Source organism: Puntigrus tetrazona, chromosome 19 (genome assembly GCF_018831695.1).
Source record: "Puntigrus tetrazona isolate hp1 chromosome 19, ASM1883169v1, whole genome shotgun sequence".
Lineage (NCBI taxonomy): Eukaryota > Metazoa > Chordata > Actinopteri > Cypriniformes > Cyprinidae > Puntigrus > Puntigrus tetrazona.
Window position 1 is genome coordinate 5,310,146 of NC_056717.1, and position 19,666 is coordinate 5,329,811.

The following is a 19,666-nucleotide window of genomic DNA, read 5'->3' on the forward strand; positions in this document are numbered from 1 at the left end:
CTCATCTCACTTTTGGTCTTCGCTCTTTCCCCATTCAAACCGTATCTTTAGCCAACAACTAAAAATAAACACTTAACTTGTGAAACTATGGATTTTCGATCAGGTTTCACCAACCACATTCGGAGAAAGAGAACTTTAAAGGGGCTTTGTAATCTGTTTTTACTGCAGTCGCTTCTTACCGTGTGGAATTAATTTTTGCATTTTCTGAAGAAAATATGAGCATGCTTGCATTTGCAAAACTTGATGCTAAACCTAGTGCCAGTGGAATACTGGGATGGTCAAGATACTGGGTCAAATCAAGAGCTCATCTACAACTTCAACATGTAAATATGGGATTGTGGAGAAGTGGATATCTGATAGCTTACAAATAAGTCACATAATCTGAGGTATGAATAATGTAATCAAAATATCATGATTCTTATCTAATAAAGCACTAGCTTTTACAGTACTGAAGACAGTTACGTGTATTGCAATGACAAGCATTTTATCTTCAGTACTGATTAATACTAAATCGATTAAATGATTGATACTTGAGATTCAGAAGTAGTGGTTATCATTTAAAAGATACTTCAAATAAACAACACAATGCAAAAACGATAATATAACCTTAAAATTTTTATTGAAAATGAGTTCTCATACAAAAAACACTTTAATTTAGATACAAAAGTGATACTTTGCACATTGCAAATTTGCACTGTTTACAATAACAGTAAGAGTCATTTTGCATTCTATAAGAAACAAAACACACACACACACACACACACACACTGAACAATGTTCAGGAAGATCTCCACAAGTGAAATGTTCATCAAAAAGACTTCAGGATAAGTCGACACACAGTGCAGCTTCTGGTCTCGCAAACGAACATGGTCCAAAACGGACCCCAATTTTGGCACTTGAAGTATTAAGTTCTTTTTTGGCCTAATGTTTCAAGTCCACAGTGGAAGAAGCAACATCAGTGAAGCCCTTTGTTAGGACGAGGCTTTGAACGCATTACAGTACAGTCTTAAGTTGCACGTGCAATGCTTGATCCCTCGATGAACAATTTTGGAAGACGAGAGAAAAACTAAAACGAATAACGTAGGAAATCTCCCTGCGAGTAGTTACACAGCAACTTGCATCCATAAAAAAGTGCATTGAAATGAAACACAAAACACTGGTACATTATATAGACTGACACTGAATGATTTTTCCCTTGCTGAAAAACTCAATATACTATGTTTCTCTTTATATTTCAGTAACTTAGAATAATAATAATAATAATATCTCTGGACAGCACATTAACTCAAACCTCACGACCAACATACAATCAAACAAAAAAAAGTGTCGAAGAATGTTTCTACAAATGAAATTTTCCATCCCCACAAACAAAAATAAAAACATTACGGAATGATAATGACGCACTAAATGTTAATTGTACTGGGGATTAATGGAAAGTACATGACCAACATTTGGGAAGGTCTATGTGTGCTTAAATGGATATAATGCGGCGCAATCAGTTTGCGCCTCAGCAGTAATCTCAAAAAAAGAGCAGCTCAAACAAAGTACAGCACGCCAAACAGCCCGAGCGCCCTCTTTCAGGCCCAGAAACAGCATCAAAAATATGACAGAAACACATTTAGCTTGACTGATGCATGATATAAGATGGCTGTCAGCAATGCAGGCACAGGAGAGCTCGGCCTTCACATCTTCTTCCTTCGACTAGCTCGTCCTGCAGAGGGGTCACTCGGGCCCCAAAATCTCCACATATTCATACGACACTTCTCAGACCAGCTCTGATCCGCGTGGTGAAAGCCTGAAGTGCTTAGGAGTGGAAAAGACACCCTTTTACGATGGGCAACAGTTCAGTTCTAGCGCTCTGCCAGCTTGGTTCAGCAGACGGGAAGCATGCGGGCGTTGCTGTTGTATTCCTCCTCCACCTGAACGATAGAAGAAGAAAAATTGCATTGGTTTTCTGTTGATATCCAATAGCAATCAGCATTCAGCGATCAGCACGCACCAAGTAACTCACCTCAGAATAAGCAGGGAGTGGAGGGAACTGGAATTGGGGCGCGTTCATGAAGATGGGACTGTCTCCACCATCATAGTCATCCAACAGAGGCGTGAGAGGTTGCTCCAGGCTGCAGTCGCGCGTAATGTCGCAGTAGCTCGGCGGCGCAGACGATGGCATCCGCAGGGACACCCAGCTATTGGATGCATTGCTGACTGAACCATCCTGACTGCTCATGCTGTTGGTGCGGCTACCAAAACCATTGTAGGGAACGGTCCCGATGACCAAGGGCAGCTCCAGAACCAACTTATCGCTGCCAGGGATGTGCATGTAAATCTGTAAAGAACAAAAGAGCTCCAGGTAAGCGCCTCAAAGTTTGTAGATGCAACACCATGATGTTAAAACGATCTCGAAAGGCGGCACTTACCATGAGCGCGTATTCCACTCGAATGATGTTGCAACCCAAGATGGAGGGCTTGATCTTGGGCACACGGATGCTCTTGCCCTGCCAGGCGTCGCACATGCCGGAGATGATGTGGTTGCCACGTACCGAGGAGAGTTTTTGCCTGAAGAGTTTGGTGCGGCCGTTGGCCTGGTAGGTGTGCTTGGCCACGATGGCCGCTTTGGGTACCACGATGCGAGAGCAGGTGTTCTCGAATTTGGCATCGATGCAGATCTCTTCACCCTCACAGAAGCCACGCCTGTCGATTTTGGCATTTAGAGAGACCTGGCCGTCTGGGATGAACATGCAGGTGACCTTCTTCTCCTTCATGCCTCCGGTAGGGGACTGTTGGGTGGACAACAGGATACGGTTACGATTGTTATGCTCAACGAACCAAAACATTGCAATCAAAGTGCGCACGCCCAACAGGCTCAATGTGGGCGCTCGACCACAAAAGATCAGAATTGTGAAAAGCCCAATCAGAAGACTTGTGATGCATCACCGATATGAGGAACTCACCAGCAAGTCTGGGGTATTGACATCCAAGGGCTCTTCCACCTCAAAGTGCTTCTTACACTCCAGGGCAGGCTGAGCGGGTCTTTCCATCAGAGCTTTCACAAAGTACTGAACATACCCGAACTTGCCCTTGTAGGAAGACACCAGTTGTCTGTTGAGAAATAACACTTGTATTAAATAACCAGCAAGCGACTTGGTGGGAAACGCACGGCAAGAGTTTGTTAACGGGGAATGCTCACCCTTGCTGAGGAAGCTCGAAGCCAAACGAGTATTCGTATTTGTTGCCAGGACGGAGGATGACCGAACCATCAGTGTCTGCGAGAAGATAAAAGTTTTGATGAGTTCTGAGAGGTCACGATACAAACAAACCCATTAAACGCAAAGGAATTCCCCTTACTATGAACCACGAGTATGATATCAGCTAGGTACTTTTGTTGAGATGAACGATCAGCTAGAACTATTTTCAAATAACCAACACAACTCTGTAACACTTTAACTTAAAATATCACGCGTTTCTCCTTCACGATGTAACGCTGTTCCCAACATCAGCATCACCTCAACCAAAGCAAAGTCAGCTTTGAACGCACACTTGAACAGCTGTAACTCACCTGCTGGGTGGTCATCCAGGTGGACGAGGTCTTCATACTTCAGATAGTCCATTTCTTCACGGCATCTCTGTTTGCCTTTGGCGTACTCCACTTTAGCGCACCCGACCCCCAGGACCTTCATGGCCATCACCCTGGTCATCTCCGACACCTCCACCAAGATCTTCCCGGCCACTTTATCCCCGCTGCAGTAAAACGTCTTGGACGGATCGTTGAAGACGATCTCGAAGACCTTGACTCTTTTTGTCATCGCCACCATCGTGTCGTTTGATAAACTTCCGAGCCGCGACGAAACGGAGACGGGTTTCTAAAAGTTGGCAGTTCAACCAGACGCTCAGTAGTCCCTCGAAAGTGCGTCCGGAACTTGACCTGGCGCGAAATGCAGTGGATTAGTGCTTCGTGCAGATTCCCGACTCACACACTCCTCGCTCGCATGGTCAGTTTAAGAGCTTTGTGCACGCTTGGCTAGGCTAGGGTTTTATACCGCCAGTGACTCACTGGGCTTGTTTACCACTTCAGCTGTTCATGTGGAGGTGGTATGCACGGCGTGGCTCAGCGCGTGCACAGCGCTCCCATTGGTCGAGATTCGGTGTTGGTGTCGTCACCGGCCAATCAGCGCCCAGAAGCGGCGCGTGGACACCTCGTGGCCGAGAGCGCAGAGCGAGTGCACAGCGGCTGCAGGAAGAAGACGAAGAAGAAGGAGGAGGAGGAGGCGCTGGAGGAGTGTCTCCGGCGATGAAGTCTGAACAAAGGAGCGGGATGTTGCAAGGGCATGCCCAACGCTTTAGAGAACCAATGAGAAATTCAACCGAGCACCTCAATGTGTGCTACGTGCACCGTTTGGATGTACTGGGACACAGCTGAGAGGGAGAGGCGGTGTTCCCCCGAAAAGAAAAACACTCAAGCATCTGCTGGGACAAACTAGATTATCAACATCCGCCGACTAGCACTTGAAAAAGCACTTGACTGTTTCTACAAGATTAACAGTAGTGGCCAAACTAGCACATTTGTATTTTCAGTTAATAGGTTAAATGGTATTACATTTACATATTTTCTATCTTTTGCTGTGGTGTGTCAGAGAAGATGATGGCGAGGTGAAGTGTAAAATGTGACAAAGATTATTGCCACACAATATCTTTATCTAGGATGATCATGAATACTCGCATCCAAAATAAAGGTTTTTGTTGGCGTATGTGTGTGTGTGTTGTATTTATTTATTAAGTATAAATACACACACATACAGTGTATGTTTTGAAAATATTTACATAAGTGTTGTTTATATATTACATAGATTTATATATAACAGATATTAATATAAACGTATATATATATATAATATGCACAATATGAATTTACATTTATCCAGGTTTATTCATCGAATCGACACAATGGTCACAAAAGTGGGATAATTTATGTTTAAAATATAAATCCAATTGCAGTTATTATTGAGAATTGCACTAAAATGTTGCAAAATCAATTAAAAGTTTAATTAGGTAGCACTAATAAACATTTTGATGATAACATGTTGCAAAAAAGTACAAAATGTGTTTATGGTTGTATTTTTTTCCTCAGTATTCCTCTCAGTGTTGTATAGGGGTATAGCAATTTTGTTGACTGTAGAAATAAATGAATATACGGTATATTTCTATATTTTCTATATATATATCTCTATATTTCTATATGTATTTTCTCTATTCCCTAGTAAAAGTTTGCCTCGGCAGCTTTGTGAGTAGGTCTCAAGAGAAAACTCTGCTGTTTAGCAGACCTCAAAGTGGTAAGATTAAAGGTCTGGTGAATACAGGCCCAGATCTCTGTGTGGAGCGCTGGCTGTCGTCAGGCGGAAAACTTACTACATTTAAAACCAATCTGATAATTCCTACACTGTAGCAAAAGATAGAAATAACTGCCTTAAAAAAATTTGTAGCTGCATGGTGAAAATAATAGCGATCTAATAAGTTTAAGCTGCATACACACTCTTGATATATTCTCTTGATTTTTTCACATGCACTTGTCGTTTTTCAGAAGTCGTACACATCCCATAGAACCACTGCCTTTGGGAGAGAGGGGTTTTGTTATTTTTGGGATACTGCATGGATATGAATTATGAAAACTTTTAAAGAGAAAATGAAAATTCTTTCAAGCAACCAAACAGATTTCTATAACACGGGGCATAAGGAAAATGAGTATAGTAATAGAATAGTAAATGATGACGATTGTGTGTGAACTATCCATTTAGCAGACTTTCTTTCTGTAGATATTTTGGCTAAATTGTTCTAAATGATCATTTAAAATGTGGAGAGATCTTGAGATCACGAAGGACAAACGCATGTGTATGAATATGAACAGTCTGGATCTCCATAAGCGCTGGCATCGCTCTGACTAATCCGTCTAATATTTCACATTTTTAATATAACATCTCTTAGTTTCTAGAAATTATGAGTAGCACAAATTATTATTATTATTATTAATTGTTATAATGTATATAGCTAGTATATTCCTGTTTTGTATTATTTTTTTTCAGGTGTGTTTTAACTTGAATGTACTTGTTCACCATCTTATCATACGTTCTACAATAATGCAAGTCTTAGCTGCATAAAAAAGCAAACATAACATCTTGTCGTCATAAATATATAGGACGGAGGAGAAGAGCGCCTCCCAGTGGACGAGAGATAGAGGGCTGGACTGTGACATTGGCTCCCTCTGCTGGTCACGTATAAAAATAAATGAATGTGAAAAAAAATAATGTGACTTGCCATTTTTGGTCAACTATTGGTTTAATATAATCTCTGCGAGCCGCAAATGATAAAAACTGACCTCCTGTGGCATGCAGTTCATCTGAATTTAAATGTTAAACACTGCACATGTTTTCTTCTTTATAGTGTTTAAGTCTAACAGTAAGAGGCAGTGATTTTCTACGAAAGTTAGTAAAACTCGCATCTCAGTCAGTAAAAAATGATTTAAATTACTTTTATAGTTTATATTTGATAAGTATGCGTTAAAACCATTTGATCAATTAATGTATATTCTTACAAATCGTTTTTGGATCTACGAAAACATTAATTTCTCTATTTCTTTAAGTCATTATCCAACTTTACAACGAAAAGGTGCCCAGGGGTTGTAAGCACTGTTTATAACTGTAATAATAAATGGTTGAAAGGACTTGTTTAGTGTTCTTCAACAACTGACAGTTGCTAGTAGCAACCATAGAACGCAGTACTTCCGGGTGAAAAGTCACTTAAAAGTCTCTCAAATATGGCTGCCCCCTTGGAGTTGTTCTGTTGGAAAGGCGACCACGGATTACCTTCGGTAGATATCGACTGCTTAACCGTGCTGGTAAGAGAGAAACGCACCGGTTAAATGCGTATCGCAGGCGTTTCGCCCGTGCCGTGTTTCGCGGGGTTTACAGTGAATGTGTTGTAGTTGTGTGTCGGTTGCCAGGAGAGATGGGAGGTGACTCAACAGCGCGCGTGTCACAGTCACACATGTCTGTATGGGCTTATGCTTATATTAAACAGTTGTGTGTCTGATAAAACATCGGACGATCCTCTTGGTTCAGTGGATGGTTTACAGGAATTCCATTTTTGGCAGCATGAGTGATTTACACTAGGTCACGTTATTCCTGTTATACTAATTATGTTCACCTTTCTCGATCTGTCGCAAACATTTGATTAGTGAACTGGTGATAGTGCAGAATTTATTTTTCATCTCCTACAATTGTTTATTGTAAAAATAATGGCAATCTTATGTTCTAATATGTTCGAAATTAAAAACATTGTTGCATTCAAATGTACAATATCGTGACGTTTTGATGACGATGACTGATATTAAGTTTAGTTTTTAAATCCGTGCTTTGACGAAGACCATGAGAGCGTCTTAAAGGAACAGTCCTCACTCTAAGGTCATCCAAAAGAAAGAGTCTGTTTATTTGTGGGTACAGATTTGAAGAAAGTCCAATCTTGGGAATGTGAAGGGAAGAACTGCAGATTTTCATCCATAAGGATTCTTCCGGTGAAAAAGCCCATCCTCTCAATATCCGCCAACATACCTGAACTGTTTTCGCTTGTGAATGGGTGCTTGATCGATGCATATTTTTAACCTGATTTAAATAAGACGACTTTTTCACTTGAGAAAGCAGTATTATGAGTAAAGCACGGTATACAGATAAAAACCTCTTGATGAAAACCTACGTGTGTGTAAGAAACAAATCCATCAAGACACTTAACTTTCGTCTAAAATACATGTCTTGAGTTCTCCGTATTGCTTTCTGCAGCGAAAAAGACATCTCTATTCACAAGTGAAAACGGCTCTAAACAAATATGATGATGGATTTTGATGCATTTTCCCTGGAGAACTCATTATGTATTATCGGCCAAAAGTGATGGTTAGGTTCCATCTTAGTGTTGTATCTGTTTCTTTGAAATCAAAAAAACAACAACACAGGACTCTCATTCTGACGGCACCCATTTACTGCAGAGTTAATGCTATACTGCTTTAAGGAGGGCAAACGCCTCATTGTTACACCCCCTTTAAAACCGACGAGTGTTCACATCAAATAGAAATCCCATTGGTTTTTTTGTTTTTGTAATGGTGAGCGGCGGCCGTGTGTGTCTGCTATCACTTGTCCTTGTTTGTGTACACTCGGTGTGTGTGATGGTAGACAAGGACAGGACTATCAGCCCGTCTGACGCAGCTGTCTAAACAGCCAGCGGTTTGTGTGTGCTGGGGGGTGAAGGGTCCCAAACACAAAAACAAACGGCACCCGAGAGCTTCTCGCATTTCCCGACAGTGACGGGAAGAAAAACGAAACCGAATCACTCAATTCAAGCTCATTTTCAGCATCAACGACCATCCAGTCATCCTGCTCTTATTAAAACATTTCGTGGTTTCCTTTTGAAGGCATATCCCAGATTCTCTGCGAAAGCCTTTTACTAAACTTTTAATTTAACTGCTTTTGAATGCATAAAATACATCTAACATCTAACTATTAAAATAGGAATAGGAATGAGAGCAGGGAATGGCACAAATCCAACACGGACTTGTTTTGAGTAGTGGTTATGTGGTGAAGACACCTGAATCAAAAGTACGTCTGACTGCATCTTAAGCCTGGAAACCTGCCAGCCTGCTGTCATAATCAATAATAAAATTGCACAAAGTACAGATAGGTTAATGCAAATGAGATTTATTACATTTTTTTTTTTTTTCAGCTTTATGGTAAAACGATGGAGCCTGGAGAATGTTTTGCAATGGTGACGGCTTTCTCGGTCTCGTCTAGCCTAAACATTCTCATGGTGAACGAGTGTTTTTGGTCTGTCCGTCTACAGATCAGTCGTCAGAGGCTCGAGTCTCCACTTCTGTTGAGTAGAGGAAAGCTGTATAAGCAGATGCTGGGAAAGGGAAACCGGTTGGATCGACACGCGCGTTGTATTGCTGGAATATGTTAGGTAAAACTATTCTTAAACAATGTGGCGCGTTGAATAATTTTACAGCTTTTTCGTATTTCTAAAATTGAGCATTTCTTTGTAAGCTTCATTTATGCGTTTGGTAAAAGGCTTTTATTCGTAGATACACTGCCCGTTTACTTTGGATTCAGAGGAAGGAGTTTTTCGCTGGAGGAAATGTTACGGATTGCTCCAGAACCTTTTAAATTATTTCACGCATTGTTGATCCAAGGACCGCCACTTAGTCAGGAAGAGGCCGTGTGACTGACATGTGAAGTGACCAATCACGGTTGTTTATTTATTTATGCTTTCAGACTGAGTTGGTGCTTTGATGTTTACCCGAGGGGGGGAGAATACAAAGGATTGGCCGAATCTGAAAACATCTCGGCAAAGACAAAACTCTTGAATACCTTTTTAAAGTTTCTTTGCTTTGAACTTCACAGACATTGATTAATATGGAGTTGCTCTGCTCAAGCGTTCTTTGCTGCGGTATTGGGGAAAACCTGTTGAAGCCAGTCAATCAAATTCAAACTTTTGTTTTCATGTTGGGCTCGGCGATATATATCCTTCGACGTGTTCGTTCGCATCTCTGTCAGTAAAGCCGGTTCTTTGATTAGTTGTGATGGTTGTTCAGTCCAAACTAGCAGTCGAGGTAGAAAATTGATGCATTTAAGAAGATAATCAGGCTGTAGGTTTAGTGGCAAAGCTTTGGCTTAGACTGTAACATAAAACCTCGGTTCATGCTTTCCTAAGCTTGTCTGTGTGTTTCAGACAAGTAGCACATGACTAAATTAGGCAGTTCGCTCAACGAGGTGAGCATTACTTTAACTGCAGCCAGACTCTCTCTCAGGCTCTTCGGTTGCCAGATTAAGCCATGCATCTGAACCTCAATCATGTTGTGTTTATGTCTGTTTTATTACCGCTTTCAATCCTTCACTGTCCCCATGTCATCCTACATTTTGGGATGCGTGATTCGTTTCTGTTCCAGACAACCTATTACTCTTGTACTCCCTCAGTTTATCTTTTCTTTGTGTTATGTAACACTATGATATTTTTTTTTTTTCCCTGCTAAATGCCTTCTCAGCATGGCAGTCAGGAGCCGCAAACCGCACTGGAATTTACAGAGCGGCAGCGCTGCCGTTTGATCTTCTTTTATGGTGCTGTCGAGACCGGCTGGAAATAAGATGCTATCTCAGGTCGGATCTTTGTTTTTTTTTGTTTTTTTTTTCTCCTCCTCCAGCTTAGTTTTTTCGCTCAGAGATGTGACTTTGATTAATTCCTCTGAGTGCGAGAGATGATTGACGTCTCCGTGTTCGATTTAAAGCAGCTGGCTGCAAAATTTTGTTTACTAACAGAGCTTGGAGTGAGTCCAGGATTTTATTTTTTTTGTATTTTTTTTTTCCCCCGCTGGCAATCATGAGACCCTCCCAGACACTAACTCAAGTCAGCACATTTTTGGACGGCGCAATTAGTAGCTTACCCATCGAGTCTCACAGAAATGTCTCGGTGAAGCAATGCTCTGATGATCCAGCACTACTATTACTCAACTGTATTGAGTCTGTACTATCTATCATCATGCTTTGCCTGCCAAAATACAATAACTGTGAAACATAATTTATTGGATTGTACGGTTTTTAATGTAAACAGACAATGGTCAATCTCTCAGACATGTTATTTAATTATTTAAACAGAAAAAAATCAGCTATATTTAAGGCAAAATTTCTACTTTTCTTCTTTTTTTTTTATTTACTGTAACTAAAACTAAATCTGAAACTCCAATTATATAGACATGCTGTAAAAAGAAAAATAATATAAATGCACAATTGAAAATATTTTAAGGTAATAAAAATAATTACTATAAAAAAGGTCAAGGTGATGCAATCTTCCTAATATTAAAATGAAGGGAATGAAAAGAAAAACAACAACAACAACAAAAAAAACATTTTATGCCAAAGAGTAGTTTGGGATAATGGTTAGTTTTCACAAACTTCTTATAAACTAAACTAAATAAAATGCTTTCAAGTTAAAAACAATCTGTGTACAAGTGTCTACAACAATTTACAAGAAATATTTGTATTATAATTCAACTGATTAACAGAGTGCATTTTAAAAGAAAATTATGTTTGCATTTGTTTGAGTAGTTTTGGTGTGTTTGGGATAAAATTGGGATTTTGCTCCTAGAAATCAATAGTTACACTTTGTTGATTTTAAGACTTTTTAATTTGTAGCTTGGCATGAATGAGTTAATTCTGTTTTCGCTGTTTTTTTGTTTTCTTAGGCCTATGCCAAGTTTGCTGGAGCTCCTCTTAAAGTTCACAAAATCACCAACCCATGGAGAAGCCCTACAGGTGTGTTTTCTGAATCACGTCAGGCTTCACTCGTCATCTGATACATGAAGCTGTTAAAGTGAGCTACTGCCAAAGAACCTAAGACTGCTCATTACACCCTCGTTCAGTTTGGGTCAGAGTTCAAGAGGTCGTAGGTTAATGGGTCAAGCATCCACTGACTTCTGGAACTTTTTGAGGAGAGCGTTAGGTTGAAATACACTTGTGCTTAAGGGGCTGTGTTGAATTGTTCTCAAATTTTCTCGAGTAGAGTTAACATGCGAGCCGTTTCTCCTTCAAAAGGTACTCTGCCTGCTCTGAAGACCAGGGAAGAAGGAAGCATCTCCCAGCCCAGTAAGATCATCATTCATCTCAGGAAACAGGTGAACAACCTCCCTCTCAACCCTCAGAGACAGACCAACACACACACACACACACACACACTCTCAACAGGTGAGGATTAGACCCTAAAACTCCTCAGCATCTAAATCAAGATCTCCATCTCAGAACAAAGGGGATGGGTTTTCCTTGAAGATGCTAAGCAGGCTGTGAGAGAGGGTTGAGAGATGTGAAGAACGGTGTTTTAAAGCTCTTTTTACAGAAAAAACTTCTAGGCTTAGACCTGGAAACCTGTACCCAGAATGCAATAGATGCAATAGAAAATGTCTGCCTCATTTACAAAGACTGAGTGCATATGAATCATGAAGTAGTTAACCTAAGGTATATTTTAAGAGACAAAAGTGCCAAATATTTACATTTTAAAAGCGTACCTGTTACCTGGTCATGTCTCTCTCTATTATTTTATAAAGAAAATAATTCCGTTTACTCCGTATTGTTGGTTATGTGAACTGTTGTAGCTGTGAGGAAAGTGTATGCAGCTTCTGGTTTGTTTTGTAGGGGGTGTCTATGGCACAAGCTTTTACAGCTTGTTAGTGGTGAACTAAGGGTGTGCACAGCATGTCTGAGTTACCCCCGTGAAAGAGACATGGAAATTGACTAATTTTATTGCTTGAAACCTTCCGTTCTCGTCCATTTAGTCCCTGAGAGGGATTTTGGCTTTGTGTTAGACATCCAGAAATGTTTAAACACTTTGTCTAAACACATCACGGTCAGTTACATTCACTGCTTGCTTGCATTAACAGCCGCTGTCATACCGCAGCTGCTGCTTTGATTGGTAGTCACTGCTTTTTCAGTAGAAGAACAATAGAGTACAATTCAGTGTGAATGCGATGAGTGCTTTTGATGGGTGCCGTTACATACTGTCTCTTGTGTTTCAGAAGTACAATGCAGACTATGACCTATCGGCAAAGGAGGGTGCAGATACACTTGCCTTTGTCTCTCTACTGGAGGAGAAACTGTTACCGGCACTGGTGAGGAGTGAGCAGCAAAAGACAATTAAATAGTTTTGTCCATATAGTCATATGTCTATTATACACTGCAGTAAAGCAATTTTATTAGTATTTTTGTCTTACCTTCTAGTACAAATATCTATAAATTAGATAAAAGTAAAATTACTTGATATTTGTCTTGTTTTCTGACCAAAAATTCCAGTCTTATATATTGATATCTAATGCTTGAAACAAGGCTAAACAAGATTATTTTCTTGCCCCACTGGCAGATATACCGAAACGAACAAACTAAATCTGTATATTTTAAGAAAACCAGATACAATAATTAAATTTACTTGTCAAGCGAATGCATCCTAATTCAAGAATGTGTAGATGGTTATATTAGAAAACAAGACCAAAACACTAAGATAGAAAAGATTTCAGAAATTTCATTTTTATTAACACAGATGTAAATTCGCCATGCTATCTGCATTTGGCATGCATTACAAAATTGTAGTACTTTTATAACTAAAAGTAACTAATTTCGAAACCATTTTATGAAAAATATTGCACTATGTAATTTTGGCATTACATAAAAGTAATGTGTTGCTACAATAGTTAATTAAAAATGAATCTGGTTATATAACTCTGTACTTGGTTTACCAATATATGGTCAGCATTAAGGACCTCACACACACGGTGGTAAAATCACTTCTGTTAATTCATTGATTTGGGATCTTTGAGATGCTGCTATATTGAATGGCACCAAATGACTACTTTACTCCTTTTGTTCCTTGTCTTTTTTTTTTTTTTTTTTTTTTCATGGTTTCTCTTATGTCATACTTTCAAGTTTCGCTCATATGTTTATGCACATGGGCACTCTTCAAAAACACACGTTCACCATTGACATGCTAAAATTAGTAGATTGAAACAAACTATATATATTTAACTGGAATGAAAGATGCAGAATGTATCGTTTGCTTATTGTGCCCAAGAACATGACCTCTTGAACTTCGTAAATTGTTGAAATGTTGAAAATGACGGAGTTTGCAGCAGTAGTTGGCTAGCGACGCATGCAAGCTTCATTTCACCCTGAACAATGCCAAACATCAGATTGAGTGGAGTAAAGCACGCAGATAATGGTACCAGGCTTTTTTTAAAGATCTTCAAGCTTGCTTTCAACTTTGTGGGAACGCTTCAGGCAAGGCCCACTTTTATTCTAGCATGACTATGCCCCAATGTACAAAGAGGTACGTAAAGACATGGCTGGATGAGTTTGATGTGGAAGAACATCACTAGCCCGCGCAGAACCCTGACCTCAAGCCCATCAAACACTTTTGAGATGAGCTGGAACGGAGACTGCGAGCCAGGACTTCTCGTTCAACATCAGTGCCTGACCTCACAAATGCTCTACTGGCTGAATGGTCAAAAATGATTACAGAAATCTCAAATCTCGGGGAAAGCCTTCCCAGAAGAGTGAAAGCTGCTATAGCTGCAAAGACGGGAACCGAATCCATATTGATGTCTGTGTATTTAGAATGCAAAGTGTTTGTTGGTGTATTGTCAGGTTTCTCAATACTTGTTTATATAGTGTAAATCTGACTAAATGCATAATACTGTACACACACATATGTTACAGTCCGTATGGCTCATTACAAAGCTCCTTGACCTTGAGTTGAACTCTGCATGATGACACAGTCAAATGTTGATGTTTGATCTTTCACTGTCCCCCTGAGGACATCTGTCATGCTCACTGATGAGCTGCACAGCCCGTTTTCCTCTTTAAAACCGTGAAACGGAGGCATAAACAGTCTTAGTGGAGCTGAAGGGGAGTTCTGAGAAACCCCATGTTTCTGACCCCACCTTTCTGTGCAGATCTACACGCTGTGGATAGACTCTAAAAACTATGTGGATGTTACACGGTGCTGGTATGCAGAAAACATCTCCTTCCCTCTCAACTTCCTGCTACCCAACCGCATGCATGGCCAGCAGCTGGAGAAGTTGAGGCTCGTGAGGGGAGACCCAGTCCTGGAGGCCGGTGAACAGCTGGAGAAAGAGGTGAGGCAAAAATTACATTTTGCTGTTCATTTACTCACTTTTAGGCTATCCACGAAATAGTGTAGATTAGGGGTGTGCGAAAATTGTATATCATTTTTGTGACGTGCTCGATAACAAAAATTAAACAATATTTTGCTGAGCGTGTTTTTGTGTTGATATTTTGGCTGATTTAGGCTTTTCATGAATCGACAAGACCCTGCCTTCATTGAATCATTCATTTTAATGATTTGTTCAAAATGGCTGATTCGTTTAGAAACAGAGCAAATGGCTGTTTTTATGAATGGATCAATAAATCTCAATCGGTTTTGTTCAAAAACGGATCCATTCATGAACAAAACCCTGAATTGTTGATCTGAAACACACAAATGTTCTGTTCCAGCTGTATTTTAGAACTATTTTCTTTTTTTATAATTTTTTTTTTTCTTTTCAGATAGAAAATACATACAGATTCAAAGACAATTCAACAGACATACAATTTCACTGACGTAAAAATAATAGTTTGAAATACAGATACAGAGTATGCCCCTGGACCTTAGAAATAAAAATATAATAATTTCTCAAATATTGCAAATGTGATGTATTTTCCACTTAACTATATACAACAGAATAGAACTATTTTCATCTGCGAAATAAAAACGGACAATATTGCGTCCTTAAATGCGTCTCACTCAAGATTTCTTTGTTGAACTAAAATCAATGCAACGCATGCAATCATGGCACTCTTGCTATTTTTTTTGCTTTCATAACATAAACGTCATATTATTGTAACTGCATTATCATAGGCTTCATCATGCAGTGAATGCTTTTGGAATCTCAAGATTGGTGTTTGTTTGTCTTTTGCAAATACTCATTTATATATGACGATGTCAGCTCACACATAGCTAAAACAACAATTATGGTCTTGATACACAAAACATTAATATTATACGGCTCTACTGTAGGTGACCTTTTTTTCAATGGAAAAGTAAAGATCTTAATGTCTCTATGAAACCGAAAGGTTATTCAGATGAAATAATGAGGCCTTATGAAGCAAAACAATCAGTCTGTGCAAGAAACTGAACATTATTTACAGCGTTATCACTTGTAATCCATAGCTATAATCCAAAGTTATAACCAGTTTCCACTTAGAAAGTTTAACACTTTTTTGCTTTCTCTAGTTAACAAGGTAGTATAATTAAGGGTATACTATATGCTAAAGTAAATCAGTAAAAAAAAAAAAAAAAAAAAAAGTCATCAGTTGATTATTTTGGTTCATGTCAACAAAACCATGAGAACGCAGTAGAAGGCCATTTATATATGTAGTCTTTGTTTTTGACAGTCTAGTGGTCTACATTTGTTTCAAAGACACTGCTGGATCTCCATCGTATGTTTACACAACATAGAAAGAATTGGGTCAGATGTCTGATTGCCATAGCAACGTGTCTTTGTGTTATCGCTGCTTTGGTGGGTTAAGAGGAAGGCTATGGAAGAGACGGTTACGAGCAAAGACATCCTTTTTACAAATACTGCCAGCTGTTACGATGCATTGTTTTTGGAAAATTCGAGGTAAACTTTGTGTTTGCGTTTCTGCTTTGCAGCTTTATCGGGATGCATTTGAATGTATGACCCTGCTGTCTCAGAGACTGGGATCACAGAAGTTCTTCTTTGGAGACTCGTAAGCAACACCAGTCGCGTGTGATTGCGTAATTTGTCTGTGTATGTGTTGATGTGAAAATCATGCGCATCCGTGATGTTTCATGTGCTTGCAGTCCCTCATCGCTGGATGCGTATGTGTTTGCACACCTGGCTCCTCTGTTGAAGATCAAACTGCCTAACGGAAAGCTCCAGCAGCACCTCAACTCTCTGAACAACCTTCAGCAGTACTGCGCCAACATCCTAGCACTCTACTTCCCCTCTGATACACGAGGTGCATATTGCACTTGCTTTGTGTGAATGGGCCTTTAAACTTTCACTAAAAACAACCAAACTTGCATGCACCTTGTCTTTTTCAGAGGCACCGGGTCGTAAGGTTCATGCTCAGCCTGACAGCAGCGACTTCGACAACGAGCCCCACAAGCGCCGTAACCAGATCCTGTCTGTCCTGTTCGCTGTGGGAGCCATGCTGGGCTACGCCATCCTCACCGGGATCGTTACGCTCAAGCGTGAGCGGCCGCAGCTGAAGACCTCCAGCCACGAAGAGGAGGAGGATGAAGACGAGGACTGAAGAAAGAAGAAAACACGGGATGGGAGCCACAAGAGACGACATGCGCACACGATCACTCACCCGGCGTTCAGAGTGAAGCTGCACACACTATTACCTCAGTCCTTTATAATCTCCCATCATGCACGTGTGCGCTATAACGAGAGTCGCTCACTTGATGAAGCCTCAAGCGAGCCCATATTGGTGCTTTTTAATTATTGTTAGTATAATTGTTATTATAATAGCTGTGATCTGTAACTTTGTCAGGTCTCGAACAGAAAGGAATTTTGACTTTTTTTTTGGGGGGTCATTAAAAAGACGTATCACAGTTTTAATGGTTTATCTACTGGTCGGCGAAAAAAGAAAATGAAAAATCTGCATAAATGTGAGGAAATTGGTCTGTGCTGTTAGTTAAAAAGTAATACTTTGTACATCGCTCATATACGTCATAACGGCCCTTATGAAAATTAACCATAGTTTTATTATAGTAAAAGTGTGGTAGTCGTGTTCTTTTTGGCAGATTGATTACCATTTAGATGACCATAGTTTTACTACAAATACCGTGATTCGTTTGTGGTTACCAATAATAATAACAATGGCAACATAACTTAATGATTTATTAATAATAATAAATTTCATACGTTAGCACTAGTATTAATATTGTAAGTAATATGACCTTAATTAAACTAAAAGAGCTGCAGTCTGTTAGTTTTGCCTCTTTGTCGCCATCTCTGTTTGAAAACATTGAGTTTCAGTTCCTTGTATTTGTCCTCCTCCAGTAGTTTGTACTCAGGCACGGCTCCAGCGCCTATTCATCAGATTTGAGGAGCGAGTCAGTCCCTGCACTGGAATGAGTGAATCCTGTCCTTAGTTTTCAGATACATAGCCATTTAAAACTAAAATAGAATTTTTTCAACATGATTGATTTTTATCTCCGATTGCATAATAATGGGCAACGACGTTTCAAATAATTCATTCTGAATTACAATCTGCCATCAAAATATGTTTTTTACATCCAATCATTCCAGCTGCTGTGAGAATAGCCTTTGATGAACCTCTGCTCCAGCTGCAGGACCCGGGACGGCTTTTTTATGTTTACAGATCTGACGTAAAGACGCAGTGCCACGCTCCAGTTTCCCGCAAAACCTACACGTACCACTCAAACCAGAAAACATTATCACAAGCTAACCGTTGTGAATTGGGCTGAAGGCGATAGATAGGCTGGTTATGTACTTGCTCAAATACTGATTTCGGATGATTTGTAAAAAAAAAAAAAGTTACGGACTGCAGCTTTAAAGTAAACCCAAATCTTCTAAGCAACGTGATTTTTTTTTCTTACAAAAATTATGTCTTGTTTTTGTGTGTGTGTGTTTTATTTATAGTAAAACCAAGGTTAATTTTTATAAAGGGAATTTTAAAAGAAGTGTTAACAGCTGCACCATTACACTTTCAGACAAGCCATAAATATTGCATTAATTTGGTGCAGTGACCTGATATTCTGTCCTGCAGACTAAACATGCTGTCAAGCTGTATTAACGTTTCCAACGCGTTGCAGAAATCACGCAGAGTAAACTCGTCAGGCTTCTCATCTTAAAACCAACCATCTATGAGCTCTTTGACCACTCCAGACCCAAAGCTTTATAAATCAGCCAGATTTTAAAGCTCTTCTGAGAACCGCCGAGGAGAACTTTATTTCTTGCCAAACACTGCGCTCACTTGAAACCCAAGGCACGCTGGGATTAACCCTTTTTGTTTCTCTGAGGCCACACTTGACCGATACCTCTCTGGGTCGAACCTTCTCAAAGAGCCTTCCACAAAACGGCTTTGCTGTCAGTTGGCGGCAACAACTGTTAAATCGAGAAAGGATTCCTCTTTCGTTGTGCAATGTTTGGATTGGTACATGCCGTTCATCTTCTGTATTTTGTTAAGTCTATAAATAATAAAAAGAAATCGGCATGACTGTGCAGTAGCAGTATTTAAGTCATTTTTTTTCTGGATTCTTTCAGCGTTAAGAACGAGAATGGGGTCATCGGTCGGCGTGTTCAATATCATAGGATAAGTGGGTTGTTTACACAGCTTGCGTGTGTTTAACTTTATTATTGGTCTACAATCTTAGGATGCATCTTGGTCAAAATTCTTTCTGGTAGACTTGTTCCAATTACGCTGCCGTTTAGTGTCAGGTTCAACGTTTAGTTGAAAATCGCCACCGCCCACATTCTCTTGAGTTTTGAGAGGTCTGTGTTTTGTATGTAACATGAGAGCGTTTCAGAGAGGTTCAGTATAGAAAGACTCATAGCATTGCTACCGCTGTGGTGCGTCGACCCAGGTTGCTCTCGGTTTGCTCGAACCAATCAGTGGCAAAGCTGTTACTAAACTATTGCATAATTTGCATAGAAACTTACACTGCTTTCAAATGACAAAAGAAATTGACTTCCTAGCTTGAAAATGTAAGTGGATGTTAGTTTATTGCAATGAAGTTGACTTGTGGTGCCTAATAGGACGCCTATGTCCGTAGTACGCAGTTGCTAGGTTTTCTGGGCCCCTTACAGTTTATTGCATCCTAGCTAGCAACATCCCCGTTGAAATACAACGTCTTAATTGATGGCTAACCACGAAGTTCTTGTGTTTTCATTCTTTCGTTTACACGGCCTATTTGTGACCCTCTACCACAAATCAGTCTTAAGTCGCAGGGCTAGGCTATATGGTAGAAATAGTACATTGTGTTGGATCAAAATGAATAAACTTTATGCCCAAATCATTAAGTCATATGCATTGCTAAGGACATA

General features: G+C 39.8%; 2 protein-coding genes across 3 annotated transcripts; one reads left to right on the forward strand and one right to left on the reverse strand.

Moving 5' to 3' along the window:
• Positions 1-602: 602 nt before the first annotated feature.
• On the reverse strand, positions 603-4,020 carry txnipa (thioredoxin interacting protein a). Its single transcript, XM_043217632.1, has 6 exons — positions 3,557-4,020; positions 3,188-3,263; positions 2,952-3,099; positions 2,418-2,777; positions 2,012-2,326; positions 603-1,919 (listed from the first exon to the last, which is right to left on the reverse strand). Exons 1-6 carry the CDS (start codon positions 3,810-3,812, stop codon positions 1,872-1,874), a joined length of 1,203 nt encoding a protein of 400 aa, XP_043073567.1. The 5' UTR covers positions 3,813-4,020; the 3' UTR covers positions 603-1,871.
• A 2,752-nt stretch (positions 4,021-6,772) lies between these two features.
• Positions 6,773-18,855, forward strand: mtx1b (metaxin 1b). 2 transcript variants are annotated; one of them, XM_043218376.1, is made up of 9 exons: positions 6,801-6,886; positions 10,076-10,187; positions 11,270-11,339; positions 11,619-11,698; positions 12,593-12,685; positions 14,519-14,701; positions 16,279-16,355; positions 16,450-16,607; positions 16,693-18,855. In XM_043218376.1, exons 2-9 carry the CDS (start codon positions 10,146-10,148, stop codon positions 16,902-16,904), a joined length of 915 nt encoding a protein of 304 aa, XP_043074311.1. In that variant the 5' UTR covers positions 6,801-6,886; positions 10,076-10,145; the 3' UTR covers positions 16,905-18,855. The 2 variants fall into 2 exon arrangements, with proteins under 2 accessions (XP_043074309.1, XP_043074311.1); XM_043218374.1 differs by lacking the exon at positions 10,076-10,187 and having other exon boundaries at positions 6,773-6,886.
• The last annotated feature ends 811 nt before the right edge of the window (positions 18,856-19,666 follow it).